Raw genomic sequence first — 24,844 nt, 5'->3', positions numbered from 1 at the left:
TATATATTTGGCCATGTTAAATGTATTTTGTATTTGATTATATGGTGTTATTTTGATAAAGGAAAAAAAAAAAAAGGGGGCGGGGGAATATTTACATTTGTTCTCAATGGCCTTTATATGCTCTATTGTCAAAGTTACTTAGTTTTGCTTTAAAGCAGCAGTATGTACCTTTCTGGAAGCGGAAAGTCATTCACATGACCCCATGATGGAAATAGAAAATTTAACCCAAACTTCTGAACATTCTACAAGGAGATACGTTTTATGGCATATTGTGGAATATTATAACTAAAGGTACAACATTACCATGGAAACAAACAGGAGGAGGCCAATTAGGAGTCAGTTTTGAGGATATGCAAGATTGCACAGCAAGGATGCTTATTTTTCTATGTTTTTAGCACAGTAAAAACATCTGAAATGAAAAACAACAAAAGTGCTTTTGTTTTAATTTTTGGGTAAAAGGTTACAAGCTGGGGCTTTAAAGGCACCAATGGAAGGGGCCGTTTTAGTATAGTTCAGGGGATTTGCAGAGAAGTAATAATATTCTATAGCACAAAAATAGACTAAGCTTTTTAGAGTAAATTGTGAGCATCAACATTTTCTTTTGCAAAGGAACTCTTTTCAACTTATGGCATTTGGTACAAACATCAATGAAGGAAATCTGTCTTACTGCCATATGACCATCATAATTATGACTAAAAACCTGCATCCCTGTGATGAATGAACGGAAGCGCATCCTCATTGGCTGAACAGAACACACCGTCACAGCCGTGGATCTAACACTTCCACACGTTCCACTCACCTCTCAAACGCCTGCACCGTGTAGCTGATGAGCGGCCTACCCAGGAACGTGCAGTACTGCTTCGGTGTCTGCAGTCCGGTTCTCTCCCCGGTGCCGCCGGCCGGAAGCACCACAGACACCGAGAAGTCCACGCTCACTTTACCGGGATTCAGGTCGTCCTTCCCCGGCTCGTGAGATAGGAAAGTGCCGGGCTCCGCGGGCCGCTCTGAACCCACGCGCTCTGTGACGCTTTGGTCCATGTTTAAAAGTTATTTCATAGTGGAATAATTATTAATACTATTGCTAAAGCTGGACATCACTGGCTCGTGGGCGGGGGACAACAACAAGCCTCCAGAACGCTTGGAGTGGATCTGATGCCGCTGTCAGGCTAACGACTACGAGTTCCACGGAGTTCCGTTATTTTCTTTCAAAATAAATCTTGTATTTTGTTTTTTAAGGAGCCATGTTACACTTACACGGTACTGTGTAATAAACTATAACAGGCGTTGATCATTATTCTACATTATGTTCATTATAGCAAAACTGATATAAAACGGCTTGGTAATAGAAATGGGACAATTTGACTCACTGTTAAAACAGGATTGATTCACCCAACAATCTTTTATTGTTGAAAAATTCTTACGCTTTTTATTTTTTCAAATAAAAACGATTTAGTTTAGAGAAGTGGGCAGGGATAGGGGGCAGGTGAAACCAGACATTTTCTGAGGTTTCAATCCCCAGATACAGGACAATACAGAGTTACTATGTTGGCCTGCCCCCAGGCAGCTATGGCTACAATAGTAGCTTAACCCCCACCAGCCTGGGGTTAATAAATGATGTAATGTGAAGCATCGTTGAATGAATGACTCAATGTAAATACATTTCTGTACGGTGTGGTCTGCTGGAGCAGCAGCATCACAGAGAGGGAGAGGAAGAGACTGGACAAAGTCATCAAGAAGTCCAGCTCCGTCCTGGGCTGTGCTCTGGACTCAGGAGGTGGGGGACAGAAGGGTCCTGGATAAACTCACATCTGTGCTGGACCATGAGTCTCACCCTCTGCAGGACACTCGCTCTGGAGAGCAGCTTCAGTGACAGACTGATCCACCCTCGCTGTGTGAAGGAGGTTTTCGAAGGTCTTTCCTTCTGCTGCTGTCAGACTTTACAACAAACATTGTTAGTTCTGAAAATGTGTCATCCACTCTCCACATGCAAAACTGTAATATAATTATCTCTGGTGCAATCCTCACTTTACCTCTCATTTATGTATCCATATTCTGCACTATCCATACTTAAAGCCACTTATTGTACATAGAGTTTATTTTTATTTTTGCTTTATCTGCACTTTGTGTTTTAAAGTTATTTGTCTTGTTTTTGCATGGTCCTATTCTCCTGCTGTTCTGTCGGTGGAGACTGAATTTCCCCTTTGTGGGACAAATAAAGTTTCTCTTATCTTATCAGTGATGAGGGTTTGTTTTTTGTTTGTTTTTTCCCACACCAAATCATTATAATTTCCAATATACATTATACAATACAAAATATAGAAAACCAACACAGCACAGCACAACAAAATATTTCAGTAAAATACCTAGTCTTTTAATTAGGAATAACAACTTGAGTTTTGTAAATAAAGTCATTTTATAGAAAGTTGTAGAAAAATATTCAGTTAGTCATCTGGAAAAACAGAGTTCAGATGACTACAACTCTTTTTCAACAATGGAACACTCCAGTACAAATGAGGGATTACACATCAAATTACGTATTTGATAGAAAGCATAAAAATTGTAATATTTATTATTTTACAAACTGTTATTCTTCAAGTTTTTACAGATTTGGTACAAACAAACTATTAATTATAACTATAATTAAAATATATATTACATAATTATATCTATGTATATATATATGTTAAGTAATTTTGTTCTGGCATTTTATACAAATATTTACACATTCAATTTATTAGAGTTGTTAACTTAATATTGTGAAGGTCCAGAAGAATAAAAATGATACAGAAAACATGAAAGTTAGTCTTTATCTGGAATGACGTCACAAAACCATGATACGTCAGGCAGGATTCTCTTATTCTCTAAAGCATAGGTGTCAAACTCTGGCCCGCCAGACGTTTTAATCTGGCCCGCCGAACATTTCAAATTTATATTTAAAATATATATATATATATATATATATATATATATAATTTTTTTTTTTTTTTTTTAATTGATTCATAGAACCGTAGTTACACCCTTAACCGTTTTTATCGCTAAAACTACGCGTCCCACAATGCCGCCGGTGGCCGCCCCTCCCCCACAGGGCTCTGCTGCACTGCTGTGTGAGCTGCCAAGGGAGAAGTGCACTTTAAGCACTTTTGAGCAGAAGTTTAGTGGTGTATCAATTCAGGTGTACAGATAACTACACACCCGTGGAAATGTTAGTTAGTACATTTAAAAGTTTTTTTTAGATCTTGAGAAGTTTATTTTGTTATAAAGTCAAATGTTTATCTGTGTAGAACTGTAGACCAACTCTGAAGTTGTAATGCACATAAACTGAAGCACAGTATTGGTGAAATGACACTTGTTTTTCTAAATACATTTCAGTTTATGAGAACAAACGTTTTGTAATTTTTTTTAATCGATCCAGTAATTGCTTCAAAACAGCGTATGCTATATAAAGCTATTTATTTCTTATATTTTTAAAAGTTTTATGTTTTACGTTGTGTTCGGCCCGCGACCCAGCCTTAGAGTCGAAATTCGGCCCGCGGCCCAAATGAGTTTGACACCCCTGCTCTAAAGGAACCACTCTAAGGGTTGTGTATTACTAATGGTAGGAAGTGAGTAACATCTGAGGTCCCCAAAAACTCTGTATGGAAAGGAGAGACTTTGGAGAAACTTTGAGATTACATTTACTGTAACGTTTTATCATTTAAATGTAATATTATAGATAGTTGGTATTTTAAACAGTTCAGAACAGGTCCAAATGTATTCCTCACTTACCTAATGCATTCCAATTATTCACTGCAATGAGTTTGTAAGACTGTAATTGTACCCATCCTTCCACTTGTATGATTTTGCATAAGGCTGACGATCGCGATAGCAAATAAGTTCTTTACAGACATAAAGCTGTTTTAAAACCGCCCAACGGTGCAGTGTTTACTTGTTGGTCTCATGAATACGGAACATTTTGCACAACCTACTTTTATGTAATATTTTAGCTGTAAAACGTTTCTCTAGTTCTAAATTTAAATGATAGTAATTCCCACTAATAACCGATGTGTTCGGTAAATACATGTAGTCAAAATAATCCACCAAAGCTCTTTGCATTGAAATGAAATTATAACCCAGTTAATGTGAGATTGGTTTCTTTCTATTCTAATTACCCTGAAATGTGAAATTTCACCTCTGAAATAATTAGCAATAATGAACCAAAGTGAAATATATCGACGATGCCATTTTGCCGCTGTCACATGGTAACCAACCTTGCCCTTGTAGAGTTCATAGAGTTCAGAGTCTTTCAGCCGTTCTCAAGGCTCATGCCAGTTGTCCATGTACTTTTTCTTTCCCTGTCTCCTCTTGGCCTGATGTTTGGGCAGGAGGTGCAGCGAAGACATCACATCCTCCTCCTCCTCCTCCTCAAACTTGCCTCCTGATTGGTTGTGTTGGCGGGAGTACCTCTTGCACTTACAAGAGGTGACCACAGTGATCTTGTAGGTGCGGCTGCTCCCGTCCTGGCACTGCAGCTGGATGCGCTGGGTGCGTGTTTTGTCGTTGACGCACCTCCAGTCCTGCACAATGCTGCTCTTCTTGCCCCACAGCCGGCTCCCGTGAGCCCTTCCAATCCAGTTGGGCAGGAGCTGAGCGGGAAGGCACTCGCCCGTACAAACCAGCTCCTTTATGGGCTTGATGCTGGTGCAATGGCCGTCAGAGATGTACTTGGTGGACCTGAGCTCTCTGCAGCCAATCTGGACTTTGTCTGTGGGGAAATAAATACAAGAGATCAGAGTCAGTCAACTAAGGTCGGTCATCAGGATTTTGGAACCCATTTATTTACAAAAAGATTTCTTCACATTTAAATATATAATATAATAATAATAATAACTTTTATTTTATATAGCGCTTTTCAGTGACCCAAAGACGCTGAACATATATAAAAAAAAGGGGGGGGGGTAGTTACAGACGGGGGGGACAGCACGTACAATACACATTAATATACAGATAAAATGAACAAGACAGAAGAAGTAGAGAGAAAAAGATGGGGATGTAACAGGGGGTAGAAGAGTAGGCAATGGGGTAGAGAATATGTCTTTAAGTTTGTACTAATGTAAAATATCAATTCAATATTGCAATTTAAATAGTTGCAAATCACAATCACCAAGACCACAATATATTAACATAATTTTCTCAGTAGTTTAGTTCTCTAGGATAAAGTTTGGAAATTTATTCATTTCTTGTATTGGATTAAGTCTTCTCTTCAATGTTAACGCATGATTAAAATGTTTAAAATGGCACTTGGAACAGAATGCTACTAATAAAAGTCAGCACTATCTCTTCACTAGACCTGGGCCCCCTGGTCTAGTGCATCAAACCCACAGCCACCAAACTTGTCGTGATTATGGACTTGGATTTTAAACTTATAAACAGATCAACACAGTCGAGAAATCCACGAGTTTTTACCATCTATTTCATATTTTTCAGACTTGCATGCGTGCTTTTATTTCGTCATGTCTGGCACTTTATGTAGGAATGAATGAACCAAAATGCACTTTATCGTCTGCAGTTAGTCAGACTTAAAAACTGCAAAAAACTTCGGGTCTTTACCTTTGACGTCACAAATTTGTGGCATCAAAAAGTGTTTTTGTGGGGCCTGGAGAGAGAGGACATATTAAACAGGATTGGGTTCAAAGCTCAAAAAAGTCAGTTTTGCATGTGTGTCCTTTCCAAATAAATTGCGTTTCATTTCCGAGTGTGGACCAGCTTTTAGTCATTCCCAGGTAAAGGCCTGTTGTTATAGGGGCCATTTGTAGGTATGTGCAGCCAGTGAAAGTGTGGTACAGTTATACGGGCTGTTGATGTTCAGAGCATTACCTCATCACTATTGTTCCTCCTCCTCACCTCCTCCTCTCCACTGAAACCCAAACTCACCCTGTCATACCCTCTCCTACTCATCCACTCATTTGGGACAAAGACTTGGTGGAATTCAGCTCTGCTGAAGTGAAGAATTTTGTTTAAAGCTGTTTCTCAAGTTGCAAACCAAATAGTGAATTAACCTGGCCAAAACAATTAGCCTAAACATTAGTAAGGTGCTTATTGATACATTATTTTCTATTCACACAATTCAAAACTAAACTAAATCCATACCATAACCTAATAAAGTAGTACTATAAGGACTTAAAGAGTACTACCACAAATATTTCGAAATTCTGACATCTAGGAGGTGCATATTATATTACATGGACCAAATGCTACAAATTATGAGGACTCTGATCTTAAACTTGATTTGGGTACTTAGGGTTTATACTCAATGCTGAAAATAAGGATTGATTATTTTGTTTTATTAGCGCCGAGCTTCTTCACCATCTACATATCTATAATGGAAGTTTATAAAAAAAACATTCTCATCAGTCATGAGGTTCAAAAGTATTGATACTTCGTCATACTTGATATTAGGTGAAATAGGCAATTTATGAGGTTTTTTTTACCTCCCTAATTTTGAGTCACGACTTGAATTGAGCACAATTTATCCACGTTTTTTGTACAGCAGCGCATCATGGGCAATGTGGTGGGACGGACATGATACATTTAGGCTTATTGATACATGTTTACCCATTAAAAGATTGTTAGAGAGTTTGGAAACACAAAATATATTATGATAGGACTGAAAAGTGATTTTTATTATCATTATTATTATGTACTGTTTGTTTTTTATCTCACTGTCTTATACCATAAAGCATAAGTGAAAAGGTTGTACATGATCTAAATAAGTGTGACAGGGGTCTTATTGGCAGTGCAGGAAAACCAACGGCCAGCATGGGTGTCCAAACTAGAACCTCAGATATATTTTTGATAACATCACATTGTACTGTGATCCAGACCTAAAAGGAATGTCTCAAGTTCCAAACCTTATTAAATGTTCCAGTGACACAGTCAATATTATGTTAAATGTATCCATCTGAATGATCAATAATGAGTTTCAACTATAGTTCCAATAGATTACTCTGTCAACCTTCAGTGAAAAACAGTTTGGACACCCCTGCCCTATAGCTATAGGTTATGGCTCTCTTTTTCTTTTTTTTTTAAACTAAGTCTATAGTTTTTGTTGCATTGGCATCTTTGTCTAGAGGCTAAAAAAGTTCCTTCCCATCACTCACCGTTCCTGTCGTGCGTCCCTCCACCGGCGGTTCCCCTGCCTCCGGTCCGGGCTCGGTTCGGCAGCAGAAGGGACCCGTTGCCCTGACGCTCCGGGCTGGGGACGCTGCTGCTCCTGCTGCTCCTGCTGCTCCTGCTGCCGGGCGAGGACAGCAGCTCCGTGGCGTCGTTTCGGAAGGCCAGGGCCAAGCAGCAGCTTCGGAGCAGCAGGCAGAGGAAGAGCAGAGAGCCGCGGCCGTGCATGGTGCTGCTCGGTGTGGGGAGAGGAGAGAGTGAAGTGGGCTGTGGAGCGGAGGTGGTGATGCGCCGGAGGAGCCGTGCGCGCTATTTTTAATATATATATACACCGAGCTTTGGGCGCGCGCGCTCAGGTGCAGTTTCTGATAGGTTCATGGGATGAACGTAAACTCCCACTATGTCTGGAGAAGTCTGGTTTAGACTCACTGAGATCCTCGCCTGGATTGTCGGCAAGAGCAGGCGGCTAAAGCCGAGGGGGAAACAGAGGCGATCACGCAGCGTCTCGGGGAAAGGATATAAGTGTGGCACTGAATAAAACTACATCAAACAATTTGCCTGTCTTACTCACACACCGCGAACTGACACGCACATAAACAAAGCAAAAAAAACAATGCACTCACAGTCAACTTTAAGCTTGGTCTTGATTTTATATATATATATATATATATATATATATATATATATATATATATATATATATAGCCAAGCTTCTGAAGTTGCTGATGATATCGACTACAGAAGTGTTGTCTAGAAGGGGCATTTGGAATTGTTCTCAAAACTCAAAACCCCCAAATGACAGGAACAACAACGGGGTAAAATAACCAAATCAGAGCGCCTTAGAAAATGACACACAAATGGATGTGCAAACTGCAATGACTTGTCGTAAGAAGGACAAGGGTTGAGCAGGGAGAGTGAAGGGATGAAAGTGGATCCAATGAGAACCAGAGGGCTGGAGAAGGCGAATCTGGAGAAGGCATCTTGTGCCCAGGTACTCTGGAGAGGGCATCTTGTGCCGGGGTACTCTGGAGAGGGCATCTTGTGCCGGGGTACTCTGGAGAGGGCATCTTGTGCCGGGGTACTCTGGAGAGGGCATCTTGTGCCGGGGTACTCTGGAGAGGGCATCTTGTGCCCAGGTACTCTGGAGAGGGCATCTTGTGCCGGGGTACTCTGGAGAGGGCATCTTGTGCCGGGGTACTCTGGAGAGGGCATCTTGTGCCGGGGTACTCTCTAGAAGGCATATTGTGCCCGGCAGACGACTCTGGGGAATGAATGAATTAGGAGATAGCGGCCAAAATTATTTGTTTCATTAACATATTTAATTAAAAACATTAATCTGTGGCAGCGGAGCTGTAACTCTGCAGTCATTTTGTAACTCTGTGCCATTCACTTCAGCCTCCATGTCTTTGCCCCATCGTCACATACATTCTGTTTCAACGAATCAAAGAAAAGAATCGATAGATTACTTGATCACTAGAATAATCAATAGCTGCAGCCCTAGTGGCTGCCATAGATCGGAGCAGCAATGCAAGAATGAATCATTGTTTGGTGGCTTGCACTTGTTTGAAGAGGCATGCCAGCGTGGGTTCGGTTCGAAATAGCATTCCAACATGAGTTCAGTTTGGAGTAGGATGGCTATTGTGGGTCGGAGTAGCAAGGCTAGCATTGGTCGGAGTGGCATGGTTAGTATGGGTCGGAGTGGCATGGTTAGTATGGGTCGGAGTGGCATGGTTAGTATGGGTCGGAGTGGCATGGTTAGTATGGGTCGGAGTGGCATGGTTAGTATGTGTCGGAGTGGCATGGTTAGTATGGGTCGGAGTGGCATGGTTAGTATGGGTCGGAGTGGCATGGTTAGTATGTGTCGGAGTGGCATGGTTAGTATGTGTCGGAGTGGCATGGTTAGTATGGGTCGGAGTGGCATGGTTAGTATGGGTCGGAGTGGCATGGTTAGTATGGGTCGGAGTGGCATGGTTAGTATGGGTCGGAGTGGCATGGTTAGCGAGTGTCGGAGTGGCAAACGAGTTGGCAATCAAGGATACGGCTGATTACCGCGGTGTTGATGGTAGAAGTGGGTACACAGCCCAGAGTCAAAGGTCCGTGGGTAGGCGTGTGCAGTGAAGAGAGCATTCAGAGGATCGCGCCAATCGTAGAACGGACATGAGATGGGGAATCCTCTGGCTCAGATGACCCTGGAATTGTCAATGCTCGGAGGATACTGATAATTCCAGACTGAAAAGGTTAATTAGATTAGAATCTGCTGGGTTTATACCTCCTTGGGGAGGTGTTTCGGGCATGTCCCACCGGGAAGAGGCCCCGTGGAAGACCCAGGACACGCTGGAGGGACTATGTCTCTCGGCTGGCCTGAGAACGCCTCGGGATCCCCCCGGAGGAGTTGGGTTTCAAGTGTCTGGGGAGAGGGAAGTCTGGGAGTCCCTGCTTAGACCGGTGCCCCCGCGACCCGGCCCTGGATAAGTGGAAGAAAATGGATGGATGGGTTTATACTAGAGCTTGTGATGGACAGAAGTCTCTCTGTCTGTCGAGAAAATAGGTGTCAAACGGTGATTGAGGCATTAGAAGGCTTCTGTGTAAAAGAGATGTGGTCCGAAGATTGAGGTGGAGGTGGTCCTGCCCACAAACCTCAGTTAACATATTAACGTCATTTTATTTGTGTAAAATGTCCAATGTTCATGTGCACCAACAAGCCAACAATGCACCTTTTCCCTGGGCGGCCTGAAAACGACTCTTTAGTCTATGTAGAATTTATTTTCTCTCAAGGTCAGCAGTCGTATGTTAACTAATACAACCGGAAGAAGGATTACGTCGGATGGCGGTGCTCAGGGAAACTTACAGAATGGTGAATAACTGTTTGGAAATTGAATTGTATATTAATATACGCTATCTTACATTCTAACCAATATTATGTATAACTCAGCCTAATTCAGTCTCATACAGGCCTTGTTAACATATCAGTGTTTCTTTGTGTCTTACATGTGTTTGTGTCTACTTACATAAAATTAAAAACATGCCAAATTATGTGGGGACTAAAACTGTGTCTAGAATGTGGTATACAGCCCATTTCCTCCAAATGTCCTTTTATAAATGCATATTGTGATTTTTAATTTTTTTTAAACAGGAAGCTCTGTATTTACCCTACATGCTGAGTCAGCTACTCATTAAAAACAACTGCCCTTATTTTTGGTAAATAATTTCAAGAGTTCATGTTTCTTTGTTTTATTAATGATTTCCTCTTTAAAATCGTCATGATTTCAGGGGGTCCCCAGATGTTATAATGGAAAAAACGAAAATTGAAAGCGTGGTCTCCCTACACACCCTACAAATGCAATGATGAATGAATTATTATTTGTTGGCCTACCAAAGTCATTTATTTGGGTCTTTGTCCTCAAAATACAATATGTAGTTGACGACAATCACACCTCCACTCTTTAACCACACCTCTAATTACCCAGATGCCCTATTCATTTATTTTCATGACTTTGGGCCTTAGGCGGGGTACACCCTGGACAGTGGCCAACTGGTTGCAGGGCCAACACAGAGACATAGACATTACAGACAATTATTCACTCTCACATTTCATTCACTAGGGCCAATTTAGAGTCACCAATTTTGCCTAACACATTCCATAGCCTCCAAACACCATCTCCTCCGCACTCGCCTCCCCCGTGGACCCCTACCTCCGGGTACCTTTCAGACCTACGATGATAAATATACACTTTTCGCCAGCCCCCAGGTCCGGAGGCGGGCAGCTCTCTCTGGTGGCGGGAGTCAGGTGGTATAACTCAATTCAAAACAGATAAAACAATTTTCATAGGGACTTGGCAATGTCCCATGTGTCCTTAACAAATGTTGAGTTCAAATGTTGAGTTTTATTGAGTCTAACACCTGTGCCTGCTCCATCTTTTCTCAATCCTTCTCATCTAATCAAATCAAATCAATTTCAATTTGTAAGGCCCAAAATCACAACAACAGCCACAAAACAGCTGCCTCTGAGGGCCATAGTGAAGAATGAATCAACAATGTCTGTGGTGGCGATGGAGTCAGACAATGTCTGTGGTGGCGAGGGACGATGTCCCAGAGTCCTCTGTCCTTAGACCCTCCTTCTCGGCCAGGAAAAACTACAAAAAGCCTGCTTGGGAAAAAGTAGAAACCTGGAGGAGTTCCAGTGAAGGAGAGATCTGACTCTCACAGACGGACGTGAGGGAGACTGGAGCTGGACCCACTCTTCAGGCAGATGAGGGACCGTCGGAGTCGAGCTGGACCCACTAATCATTTCTCTCATCCCCTTCTTTGCAGTGAACACAATCTAAGCTATTCTATCTTTTCACCCTCTGCTCAAGCTTACTTATACTTCACTATTCTGATTGTTGCTAATCAAGTTGTTCCTACTCTTCTCACGTGAACCCTCAGCTTCCTTTTCTGCGCAACTTATAGGCTAGGCCTCGCTGCTCCGATCCACTCCACTCACTCCCTCCGAGCCCTGCCGGCAGCCACGCCAACGGCAACCACACACACTCCAAATCACTGTGCCAGCCACGCTTGCTTCGAGCACAAACCTCGCCGGCAGCCACGCTGGCTCAGAGCCCAGCCAGCAGCCACGCTTTCGCCGATCCACTGCAGTGGCCTCACACTCGCGTCAACCCACGGCAGCGGCCACACGCTCGCTTCGAGCACAAACTTCGCCTCACGCTCGCTCCGACCCACGGCAAGGGCCACACGGCAGCAGCCACACGGCAGCGGCCACACTATTACTATATTTCACTATTATCAATCAACATTCTTTCATATTCCATTGTTGTGGCGTGGTCCTTGTTAGTGAACAAACAATAGAAATGAGACTACATCACTTTGGGGGTAGCCTACATTTTAGTTTGGGGGTTGCAAATGGCAACGGTGAATACTGCCATTGTGTCCTTGGGCAAGACATTTAACCTGCCTCGCCCCCAGGGTCTGCGAACAGCTGCCGTGTGAATGCAAGTGTGAAAGGTATGACTGGTTCCTTGATGTAAAGCGCTTTGAGTGCCTTGAAGGTAGAAAAGCGCTATATAAATGTGACCATTTACCATTGGTATTTTGTGGGTCACGACTTAAAAAGAGAAAAAGTGCAATGTGTTACAACAAGGCGGGCATGTTGTTGTAGGTTAAGCATTTGCTAAATTAAGCATGTTGTCTTGTCATGTCTCTGGGCAAGACACCTAATCCTCATGGCCCAATCCAGTCCTTCTGTCATGGTTAACATGAGTTATGTTTTGCATTTTAGTTTGCTTAAAACAGCATTGCGTAACTTTCTGGAAGGGGAAAGTCACCTGCATGATTCCATTGAAATAGGAAATTAGAGTTAAAAATATTCTTCATTGTGATTTAATGCCATACTGTGGAATATTATAGGAATGATAAGTTATGACTTATGTCTAAGAAGACAAGCATCTATGGAGAAGTGACCATAGATATATATGACCATATGTATATATATATATATATATATATATATATATATATATATATATATATATATATGTATGTATGTATGTATGTATGTATGTATCCATGTACAGTAATTCTTTATTAAAAAGCCATGCAGAGTTTAACAAGTGCTGGTAATCCAAGTGGGACGCTAGTGTTTCCTGTGTTTTTGACAGGCCATGAATGTGGCAGGTGTTAAGGCGCGTCTTTTTGTTTAGCCTCAAACAGAAGCGGCACAGGTTCACTGGCTCCACTTCCGAACGAGACAAGAGAAAACAAGACAGAGGACCCCTATCGGCCCCTGGTGACACGGCCCTGCCCCTAACCCTCATGGGAAATAAGAGCAGTTGTATCCAGGTGTACTTTTTGTGCAATGTTAAATCATCATCGTAATTAAAATTGTTTTGAAGTTAAGTTGAAAGGTAATTTTGTAAAAGTTATGTATATTTTATGGTTGTGATACTTCAACTCAAACCTTATCTCTGGATTATAAAATTGTCTAAAAAGTTGTCTAAATGTCACTGCTATTCCTGTAATCAAACTGCTGATTTTTATAGGACAAAAAATAAAAAATAAATAAAAAGAACTTAGTTTTTGCAAGTATATACAAAAAACTAAAAAGAACAAAACATGACACAGAGAGCCAAGCAAAGGAAATAAAGATACAAAAGACATCCACAGAAGCTACAGCACATGCTGTCCAACATTAATGTCCCATTTAGTCCAAAGTTTGCCGAATTGGTCCATCTTCAAATTAAGTCCAAATGTTCCAAACTTCAGTCCAGTCCTTGATCGTCAGCTCAGTTTGTGTCATCATTTTTTTGTGATGTCCTTTTCCCCTGCTGCCAGAGGTATGTTCCAAAGGTATCCACTTATTGTGACCCAGATACATAGTTCTGAAGTCCAGTGGGATGGCAATTTAAAAAACAAAAATACAGTCTGCAGAGCTTTGTAAATCTCAGTCCAATATGTCTGAACAGTAGGACAATCTAAAAACACATGATAATGGTGGGCCACTTGGCAACCAGTTTATTTCCTGGAACATTTCCCTGTGAATAATGTACACTTTCACATGTTACAAAATAGCGTGTGTAGGGTAACATACTAGTACAAGTACTGTAATGTTATGAATGTCCACCCACTTGTGGAGGGGGCGGGGCATTCAGGTTTGATATTGATTAAAGAATTGTTCAAGAATTCAAACATGACACACTGCCTAAGTGTGGGTAAGTTTGAATCATATTTTTAAGAGTAGAATGGGGCACCAGCCGGATAATCGGCAATTTAACAACTCTATAATCAGATATCTAAATTAATTAATTAATTAGAAATTAATTTGCTCGTTGATCTAAAGGTTTGAGAACGTAACCGTGACATTGACCCCATTTCTGGAAATGAAGGAACACTTAACCAAATGTGGGTTATGGAGATTTAATGACCAAAGAATTAAACAGATAAATATGAATTAGGAATATGCAAATGAGTCGATAACAGATGGAAAACACTAGACATGATGGTTCTAGATCTATCTAGGTGTGTGCAAGAGTTAAGTCTAAGATGATATTATCAGCCAGCCTGTGAGGTGCATTCATACGAACGAAACCAGAAGCTGTGATCCTGAGGAGACGGGCCTGCGTGGGGTCCAAGGGCCTGCGTGGGGTCCAAGGGCCTGCGTGGGGTCCAAGGGCCTGCGCGGGGTCCAAGGGCCTGCGTGGAGTCCAAGGGCCTGCGTGGGGTCCAAGGGCCTGCGTGGGGTCCAAGGGCCTGCGTGGGGTCCAAGGGCCTCCGTGGAGTCCAAGGGCCTGCGCGGGGTCCAAGAGCCTGCGTGGAGTCCAAGGGCCTCCGTGGAGTCCAAGGGCCTACGCGGGGTCCAAGAGCCTGCGTGTCGTTTGTGTCGCTTTCACTCAGGGGTCACGCTGCAGCTCAGTCCACACGCTGGCCAGAGCAGGGCTGCTCTGGAGCTCGGCTCTGACGTTGTCTGGCCAAAGAAGGACTGGACCAGGTTCTGCGATCTGCATTCTCCTTGGCTCTGAGGCGTTCCTGAATGAAAAGGCCGTCGTGCTGCTCCACCGATGTGGCTGGTCTAAAAGACTGTGGACTTGAAAAAGTTGCAAAAGGTCCTTGCTTGATTTTGCGTGATGCAGCATCAATCACGTTTTTAAAAACGGGCACAGGTTTCTTAGTTCCGGGAGGGAACATTAGCTTCTCTTGGAAAAGTCTTTGTCCCGTAGCGTAGCATCGCTCAGGCTAACTAGGCCCGAGGCCTTCTCCCAAAGCCTCATGGACCTTGCTGGTGGGACCCTGGATGGAGGGTCGAGCTTCGAAAGAAACTCGGATGGAACTCGCTCTGGAGCTCGGATGGTACTGGTCTGTAACTCCCTGCTCTTTCCTTTTGTCTTTCCCTGCAGGGGTTTTGGCGCCGTGGCTTCAGCCAATCAGCATGCACGCTGGGGTCAGAGCTGATAAGGGAACGAGATCTGGCTTTAGGCCACAAGAGTTACACGTAAAGGTAAAATTGTCCACAAAACAAGTTATGAAACAGTTAAAATGACATGTTAAACACAATAACACAATATGTACATGTAAAGTCATCTGGTGGACACATTTTTGCAATCTGATGATTGTCTACTAAAATCACTAAAACCGTATAGTCTGTTTAGTGTTTTTGCTTTCTTGGAGAGATCATTACTCTCTGTAATCCAAAAGGACTAATTTGATAAAAAGTTATTTTCAAAGTTCAGAGCGTCTCTGTTGTCGCTATCACGTCCTCTTTCTTGAGGGTCGTAAAACTCCACACGGGCAGCTGATAACACTTTTAGCCCGCATTCCTGTCACCATGGCAACAGGGGGAGGACATCTGCATATCCTACACGTGATACCTTTTTCAAACAGAATAATTTACAAATATGTGATTTTGTGGCAGAAAAATCCAATTTCAATAACTTTATATTAAACATTTTCAAAGTTGAAAAGCCACCAATTTTGTGGAATGACCCAAGAGAGACACAGAAACCCAGGAAGAGAGTGTGAACAGAAGGGGGTGAGAGACTAAGAGAAAGAAAGAGAGAGCGAGAAAGAAGGACAAAAGCATAAACCACACCTGGAGCTCACACAGGATCCAAACAAAAGCTTTGAGTGCTTTTCAAAGGTCACCTTTTTAAGAGCATATAAAGAACACAAAACACACCAAAATACCAGAGAATAGTTAAAAATTTGTATAGAAACAGAAAACTAAATTACAACACACTAAACAAAAAGGAAGTCCGAAGTCTAGTAAATGTGTCCATTTCCAAATGAAGTCAGAATGTAATTTGTTTTCCATCTTCCATAAATCTGTCAAAATGTCAGTCTAGTCCATGTGTGTGGGTGCAGATTGTGTTGTTGTAATGGCCTTTTTTCCTGCCACCAGGAGTATGCTCAAAAGATTTCCATTTATTGTGTCCATGGCAGGAGTCAACAGGACAGTCCTTGAACACATGATAATGATTTACCTCCTGACTCCACAGTTTCTCCAACACTCAGTATATATTTGTGAATAGTGAGGTTTTCACAGTGTTACCCATTTTTTCAGTAGAATTCCCTCCAAACTTGATTTTGTGGTTCTCCATTGGGATGTACATATATATGTTCTCTTTTCCATTTATTTTTAATATAATTAGTAGAGTGGCTGTCCAAATTCTTAATACTTTTATACAATTTCGATATAATTCCGCTTGAAAGTTCTGATTGAGCCTTAATAAATATTTCAGTCAAAGTGTTATAATAGTTGCTCTGTTTGATTTCTTGATTAGGCTACCCCAAATACATTTTCTGTTTGCTGTAACCCGAGTCAACATTTTTCAAGTGGGTCGGACGGTAGGCAAATTCTTATTTTTTTTACTTTGAAGGCAAAAAAAAAGGATCAAAATTTGACTCGGAGTCAGGTCAGGCTTAATCGGGTCAGGCTTCAACAGTCAATGACGGAAAACGTCTCTCTCAACCCGATCAGGAGACTAAATCTCACGATTTTAAGATATTTCAATCGACCTTTTGTACGCCGCTATCCTTTATTTTGGTAGCGAAGGCGAGCGGGGGGGAACATGCGGGGTACACGGGCGCCGCCATGTTTGTTGTGATGACGCTGCTGGGCGTGTTTCAATCCCAGAATGCATTGCGTAAGACACCGTGATAGAGCGTGGCATGTACTAAGGAGATTGCAGTGGCGCCGACAGAGTCAAAACAACTTCTAAAAGGCAAATCAATGCTTTATTTTGTTACAGATGCATGTGGAGATCTGAAAATGGGGCTGCACATGTGTTGCGCAGTGCGTTGTCAGTCCTTTGGGATGATAGATAGGTTTACCAGTGTGAAAAAAAAATTGACATGGTGGATTAGGAAAGACCGGTCATTGAGTCGGCGAAATATTTGAAAAATAAAATATTTTGACGTTTTTTTCAACATAATGATGATATAACATAACTGATATTTTTTTTCAGTTGGCTAGTTTCGTACCGGGTCGGTCGGGTTACGGCAAACAGACATATTATTTTGCTCAGCCTTAGAATAACTCCTTACTATAAAAGTCCTGTTTCTCCAAGTACAAGTGTTTTTTTTTTCAACATTTCAAAGTTTTAAAATTTGATTATCTTTTACAACCTGGTTGCAAATCTTGCAACACTTTGATCATAAGTTAACCAATTCAAAATTTTAACATCTTTGTTTAGTTTATAGTAGAAAAAGCTTCAGTTGTAGTCATCTGGACTCAGTTTGAAAAAGTAGACGTTTCGACTCACATCCAAGAGTCATTGTCAATAACAGAATTTAGGTCGAGAACTCCTATATTAATACTGTTCTGTGGTAAGACCCGCCCATTGGGAGGAGCCTTCTTGAAGTAGAAAGAGTTGTTGGTTTCAACAGAAACTCCCCCCTTGTATCTACCGAGCTAGCCTATTCAGAATCTTAATGGGCTGTTAAAACCTCTTTGTCTTAGTGAGACCCTGGCTCAACCACCCTGAGTACCTGATTAGCATTTGAATTCCCTGGTCCTTTACCTTTCCAGGGGTTCAGTAACCCATTATAGATAACAGGAAGATTAAACCTAAGCCCTCCATTTCTGTTTAAAGAAGGTCTTTCTTTTTTAACAAAAATAGCTTCCTTGACTCCTCTTTCAAACCATCTTTTCTCCCTGCTTAAAACCTTCACCTCACCGTCTTCAAACGAGTGATTAGAGGCTTCAAGATGGAGATGCACGGCGCTCTGTGGACCTGAACTAGTATTTCTTCTGTGCTGATAAAGCCTCTTGTGTAGAGGCTGTTTTGTCTCACCTATGTACCGTTCTTTACAGCTTTCTTCACTGCATTGGATCGAATAAACTACATTGCTCTGTTTTTGAGTCGGCAATTTGTCCTTTGGGTGAACCAGTTTTTGTCTTAAAGTGTTTCCTGGTTTAAAATAAACAGGGACTTCGTGTTGTCTAAAAATTCTCTGCAGTTTTTCCGACAGGCCAGACACATAAGGGATAGAAACACCCTTCCTTCTCTGTTCAGTTTCCCTTTTGTCCTGCTTCTTGGTTCTCTTCACTCTGTTGAGAGCCCAAGCGGGGTAACCACAGGCTGAGAGGGCATTGCGGACATGTTTTTCCTCTTTCTTCTTGCCCTCTGAGCTGGTGGGCACACCTTGAGCTCTGTGTTGTAAGGTTCTGATCACTCCCAGCTTGTGCTGTAGTGGGTGGTTGGAACCAAAGAGCAGATACTGGTCCGTGTGTGTAGGTTTCCTATATACTTCTATTTGGAGTTTCCCGTCCTCTCCTGATCGTGGCACAATCAAGAAAGGCCAAGCGATTCTCCTTAGCGTCTTCTCTTGTAAACCTGATATGTGGGTCCACAGCATTGATGTGATCAGAGAAGGTTTCCAGCTCTTGTTTCTTGATTGTTACAAAAGTATCATCGACATAGCGGAGCCACAGTTTTGGGGCTATGCCTGAGAATGAGGACAGTGCCTTCTTCTCAAAGTGCTCCATGTACAGGTTGGCCACTATGGGAGAGACGGGCGAGCCCATGGCACAGCCATGAATCTGTCTGTAAAATTGTCCCCGGAATTGAAAGTAAGTGGTGTTCAGACAGATGTCCAACAGTTTACATATGTGTTCAGGTGTCAGTTTGGTCCTTTCCTGTAGGGTGGTGTCTTCCTGCAGTCTGGTCCTCACTGCTGCTACTGCATCAGAGGTCGGGATGCAGGTGAACAGGGACACAACATCATATGAAACCATGAGGTCATCTGGGTCCAGTTGGAGATGTTTCACTTTATCCACAAAGTTGTGCGTGTTTTCCACATGATGTTCCGAATTCCCCACAAGCGGAGCCAATATAGTTGTTAAATGCTTGGCCATATTGTAAGTGATGGAATCTGTGCTGCACACTATGGGTCTGAGTGGAACCTCCTTTTTGTGTATTTTTGGAAGGCCATAAATGCAAGGCATGGCTTCCCCAGGATACAGTCTGTAATACAGAGGCCGGTCTATCGCTTCCTCTTTTTTTCCCAGCCTTTGTAAACAGTCTATCACTTTCTTCTTGTAGCCACTGGTCGGATCTCTTTTCAAGCGTTCGTATGTGGACGTGTCCTCGAGGAGGGTGTGGACTTTGGCTTCGTAATCAGCTGCGTTGAGAATCACAGTGCAACGTCCCTTGTCTGCTGGGAGGATGTTGATGCAATGATCTTTTTCCAGTGCTGAAAGTGCTGAAAAGCCTCTAATCACTCGTTTGAAGACGGTGAGGTGAAGGTTTTAAGCAGGGAGAAAAGATGGTTTGAAAGAGGAGTCAAGGAAGCTATTTTTGTTAAAAAAGAAAGACCTTCTTTAAACAGAAATGGAGGGCTTAGGTTTAATCTTCCTGTTATCTATAATGGGTTACTGAACCCCTGGAAAGGTAAAGGACCAGGGAATTCAAATGCTAATCAGGTACTCAGGGTGGTTGAGCCAGGGTCTCACTAAGACAAAGAGGTTTTAACAGCCCATTAAGATTCTGAATAGGTTAGCTCGGTAGATACAAGGGGGGAGTTTCTGTTGAAACCAACAACTCTTTCTACTTCAGGAAGGCTCCTCCCAATGGGCGGGTCTTACCACAGAACAGTATTAATATAGGAGTTCTCGACCTAAATTCTGTTATTGACAATGACTCTTGGATGTGAGTCGAAACGTCTACTTTTTCAAACTGAGTCCAGATGACTACAACTGAAGCTTTTTCTACTATGGAACACGCCTGGACGAATGAGGGATTACACCGACATACTTTGTTTAGTTTGTACATTTTTATTAGCTTTTTCTTTTACTCAATGGTCAGTCATCTGCCAGTACAGGGACCTCCAGCACAACATTACTCTCAATATTTTTCCATTGAGCTTCATATTCTGGGTCACACCAACAACGCTCTGATTTGAGCTGAAATAAGTAATGTTTTCAGGCTAGTCAAACCCCAACCTACATTTACTTTTGATAGTTGTAACATTTCGATCCGGAGAGAGGTTTCTTGCCCTGCCAAACAAATCTTTCTCTCATTGATTTATTCCACTCATCAAACAACCAGTTGGGGATGGAAATAGAAAGAGTATGGAATAGATAGAGAAATCTGGGCCAAACATTCATTTTTATAGTTTCACTCCATTTAAAGAAAACCCCTATGTTTTAATAGTGGTAAAAACAGCAGTATCATATTTCTCCAAAATTGTTTAAAAAAAATATTCTATGGACGACTACATCTAAATATCTAAGACATTCCGTTTGCCATTTAAATGGGTAGGTCGAAGGAGGTTGCCAGAATAAGATCATTTCAGTTTTTTGTACATTTAATGTGTATCCAGACATTGGACCAATTTTTTATAGAAAATTGGGTATGGAAATTTCTGGTTTGGTCAAAAATGGAATATCATCTGCGCAGTAGGCAATTTTATGTTCCATCCCATCAATTATAACACAATGAAATGTTTTTAATTGTCTAATATATTGGGCCACTGATTCCAAGTAAAAAGCAAACAGTAGGGGGGGCCAAGCCCAGCCCTGGCTTACCCCTCTTTCCAGATTCAGTGGGTCTGTCAGGTGACCGTTCATTTTAATTCTTAACGTTGGACCATCATAAATTCACGTTTTTTAAATTTGATTAGCACTTTAAATAAATAAGGCCAGCTACCAGACTCAAAAGCTTTCTCAGCATCCAAACTAATTATTACAGCTTCGTTTTGGTGTTGTTGGCTTGTTGTAAATGATTATGTGTAATGACTGTCTTATGTTAACTTGTGTTTTAGTCCTGCTTTAGTCCTGCTTTAGTCCTGCTTTAGTCCTGCATTAGTCCTGCTTTAGTCCTGCATTAGTCCTGCTTTAGTCCTGCTTTAGTCCTGCTTTAGTCCTGCATTAGTCCTGCATTAGTCCTGCTTTAGTCCTGCATTAGTCCTGCTTTAGTCCTGTTTTAGTCCTGCTTTAGTCCTGCTTTAGTCCTGCATTAGTCCTGCTTTAGTCCTGCATTAGTCCTGTTTTAGTCCTGCTTTAGTCCTGCTTTAGTCCTGCATTAGTCCTGCTTTAGTCCTGCATTAGTCCTGCTTTAGTCCTGCATTAGTCCTGCTTTAGTCCTGCTTTAGTCCTGCACTAGTCCTGCTTTAGTCCTGCTTTAGTCCTGCATTAGTCCTGCATTAGTCCTGTTTTAGTCCTGCTTTAGTCCTGCTTTAGTCCTGCATTAGTCCTGCTTTAGTCCTGCATTAGTCCTGCTTTAGTCCTGCATTAGTCCTGCTTTAGTCCTGCATTAGTCCTGCTTTAGTCCTGCTTTAGTCCTGCATTAGTCCTGCTTTAGTCCTGCTTTAGTCCTGCATTAGTCCTGCTTTAGTCCTGCTTTAGTCCTGCATTAGTCCTGCATTAGTCCTGTTTTAGTCCTGCTTTAGTCCTGCTTTAGTCCTGCATTAGTCCTGCTTTAGTCCTGCATTAGTCCTGTTTTAGTCCTGCTTTAGTCCTGCTTTAGTCCTGCATTAGTCCTGCTTTAGTCCTGCATTAGTCCTGCTTTAGTCCTGCTTTAGTCCTGCACTAGTCCTGCTTTAGTCCTGCATTAGTCCTGCATTAGTCCTGCATTAGTCCTGTTTTAGTCCTGCTTTAGTCCTGCTTTAGTCCTGCATTAGTCCTGCTTTAGTCCTGCTTTAGTCCTGCTTTAGTCCTGCATTAGTCCTGCTTTAGTCCTGCTTTAGTCCTGCACTAGTCCTGCTTTAGTCCTGCTTTAGTCCTGCATTAGTCCTGCATTAGTCCTGTTTTAGTCCTGCTTTAGTCCTGCTTTAGTCCTGCATTAGTCCTGCTTTAGTCCTGCATTAGTCCTGCTTTAGTCCTGCATTAGTCCTGCTTTAGTCCTGCATTAGTCCTGCTTTAGTCCTGCTTTAGTCCTGCATTAGTCCTGCTTTAGTCCTGCTTTAGTCCTGCATTAGTCCTGCTTTAGTCCTGCTTTAGTCCTGCATTAGTCCTGCATTAGTCCTGTTTTAGTCCTGCTTTAGTCCTGCTTTAGTCCTGCATTAGTCCTGCTTTAGTCCTGCATTAGTCCTGTTTTAGTCCTGCTTTAGTCCTGCTTTAGTCCTGTTTTAGTCCTGCTTTAGTCCTGCATTAGTCCTGCTTTAGTCCTGCATTAGTCCTGCTTTAGTCCTGCTTTAGTCCTGCACTAGTCCTGCTTTAGTCCTGCTTTAGTCCTGCATTAGTCCTGCATTAGTCCTGTTTTAGTCCTGCTTTAGTCCTGCTTTAGTCCTGCATTAGTCCTGCTTTAGTCCTGCATTAGTCCTGCTTTAGTCCTGCATTAGTCCTGCTTTAGTCCTGCTTTAGTCCTGCACTAGTCCTGCTTTAGTCCTGCTTTAGTCCTGCATTAGTCCTGCTTTAGTTCTGCATTAGTCCTGCTTTAGTCCTGTTTTAGTCCTGCATTAGTCCTGCATTAGTCCTGCTTTAGTCCTGCTTTAGTCCTGTTTTAGTCCTGCTTTAGTTCTGCATTAGTCCTGCTTTAGTCCTGTTTTAGTCCTGCATTAGTCCTGCTTTAGTCCTGTTTTAGTCCTGCATTAGTCCTGCATTAGTCCTGCTTTAGTCCTGCTTTAGTCCTGCACTAGTCCTGCTTTAGTCCTGCTTTAGTCCTGCATTAGTCCTGCTTTAGTCCTGCATTAGTCCTGCTTTAGTCCTGTTTTAGTCCTGCATTAGTCCTGCATTAGTCCTGTTTTAGTCCTGCTTTATAGTATACCCATGTTTTTCTGGTAGATTTGGTTTGTAGTCTTGCTTTAAACCTGGTCTTGGCTTTGCACTGGTCGAGTCAGGTTTCTGGTAAACACTGGGTTTGTGTTGCCTTGGTTTTAGTGCTTTTGTCCTGTTTTTAGTCATGTAATATTGTATAATAATTTTTGTATTTTTACTTCTCTGAAAGTAAAGCCACAAGTTGCTTTCTGTTGTTGAATTGTGCCATTGTGAGTTGTTTGTGGATCTTAAAGAGATAAAAACATAAAATTGTGGTGTGTTTTTGTAGTCCGGCCCCCGGACCTTAGCCGCTAGAGATTTGATAGAGAGAAAATGATATATTGAGAGGGATAAGATAGAGGTAGAAGATAGAAGACAGAGATATGATAAATGCCACATCCGACCCAAATGTCCCTGCTATCAGGGCTTCAATGCTAGTAGTGCCACATTTTTGCCATAGAGCGACCCATATTAATAGGCAATTTTTTGTCAATATTTCATGTAAAAAATATGAAATATCAATCAAATCAATCAAATTTGCAGAGTTCAATTCGTACTAAAATGACAACGTTAAAACAGATTTGGAAAAAAACACACAATAGAGTATAAATCACAACAAATCAATAAAAACACATTAAAATGTAATTTAAAATAGTAAAAAACAGATAAAAGAATCTCAGTCTGGCACAAAATTGTCAAAGAACGTATGGGCCACTACAAGTATGTGGCACTTCATTCAGTTTTGTTTATAAGAGTTTTTCTATTATGAGTGTTTTTTTTAAAGCTTCCTATAAGTTATCTGTTCTTTTACTTCTGTATCTACTTGCGTGCAACACCGAAATTTCCCCATTGTGTGGACAAATAAAGGCTTTCTTATCTTATCTTCCAACATGTTCAGGTGAATCACAGATCAGCCAAATGTGGTCCACATACAAAGTATTAAATATGGCCCAGATCTGTCAAAAGAAATATTGGCGGCTATATGACAAAGTTGATGGAATTCCAGAATTGGTATGTTCAGGTAAACCACATTAAAAAAAATATAATATATTGCCCAAAATTGTCAAAATAAATATGGTATACGTTTTTGGATATGAATGCAGTGCATCAAAATAATGACATTAATAATGACATAAAAAGCACCGATTCTTTTGACTACCCAGAAACACTTTTACCTTTACTCTTGATGTACATTTTAAAAAGGTACTTCAAAACTTGTGCTTGAATAGTTTGTTATTGTGGTACTTTTACGTTAGTCATTTTTTCCCTCTGTATCTATACTTTTACCTAAAAACTTCAAATTGAATACATCTTCCACCACTTCATTGATAGCATAATCTTCTGAAAAGTCGTATACTTTAAGGAACTTTAAAAAAAAAAAAAAAAAATTCAATTACATTTGATCTTCTTCTAAAATCTGACCCCATCCCAAATGCTCACATACCCCCAGCCCAGGCTCTTCTGTTCCCTTTGTAAATCTGGCCCCACCCAGCCATGTGCCCCAACTGTGAAATGAATACCACAGGATAAAGCACATCTAAAAATCAGTTTTTATTTATTGATTTTATTACTAAACCTTGTCAGTGAACATCAAAGACAATTATATCGACAGTTCAAATATTATTGTCAATGTCATTATCAAACTGAGCATCTAGTTTGAGAATGACTGGGCAATAACTTTTGAACTGTCGATATAATTGGATAATTCAATTCAATTTATTTTTGTAACGCTCAAAATCACAACAGCTGTAAGTGAAAAACGGATTAAACAATGTTCATAGGGACTTGGCAGTGTCCCAGGGTCCCCTGTCCTTCTCGGCCAGGAAAAACTACAAAACCACCTGGAGGAACCTGGATAAAACAACTTCTGATTCCTAAACTTGTATACAAGGCCTGAGATGGTTCAACTGCAGAAGAGAATACTGTGTGTTACAGTAAAGTGAAATGATTTACATTTACCCACTGTTTATATCAGTAAACATCACTCCAAGCGCTAACTCAACCTTTGAT

The 24,844-nt window shown here is 41.5% G+C and overlaps 2 protein-coding genes and 1 long non-coding RNA gene across 3 annotated transcripts in view; all 3 read right to left on the bottom strand.

The window, feature by feature from the left end:
- Window positions 1-1,168, bottom strand: part of crppa (CDP-L-ribitol pyrophosphorylase A) — a 53,941-nt gene extending 52,773 nt beyond the window's left edge. Inside the window, exon 1 of the mRNA XM_072461312.1 lies at window positions 800-1,168. Within this exon, the coding sequence (XP_072317413.1) occupies window positions 800-1,038 (239 nt within the window). The 5' untranslated portion in view covers window positions 1,039-1,168. The remainder of the gene's footprint in view (window positions 1-799) is intronic.
- The window catches only part of LOC140373589 (uncharacterized), a 528,683-nt gene that overhangs the window by 252,736 nt on the left and 251,103 nt on the right, over window positions 1-24,844 (bottom strand). The gene's annotated exons all lie outside the window — the stretch shown is intronic.
- Window positions 4,072-7,440, bottom strand: sostdc1a (sclerostin domain containing 1a). The gene is made up of 2 exons (XM_072460700.1): window positions 7,137-7,440; window positions 4,072-4,741 (listed from the first exon to the last, which is right to left on the bottom strand). The coding sequence occupies exons 1-2, from the start codon at window positions 7,375-7,377 to the stop codon at window positions 4,293-4,295; spliced, it is 690 nt and encodes a 229-aa protein (XP_072316801.1). The 5' UTR covers window positions 7,378-7,440; the 3' UTR covers window positions 4,072-4,292.

The sequence above is a fragment of the Eucyclogobius newberryi genome, unplaced genomic scaffold (genome assembly GCF_026437365.1).
Source record: "Eucyclogobius newberryi isolate DKJ021-1_F unplaced genomic scaffold, fEucNew1.0.hap1 SCAF_3, whole genome shotgun sequence".
Taxonomy (NCBI): domain Eukaryota; kingdom Metazoa; phylum Chordata; class Actinopteri; order Gobiiformes; family Gobiidae; genus Eucyclogobius; species Eucyclogobius newberryi.
This window is presented reverse-complemented; position numbering and strand designations above follow the sequence as displayed.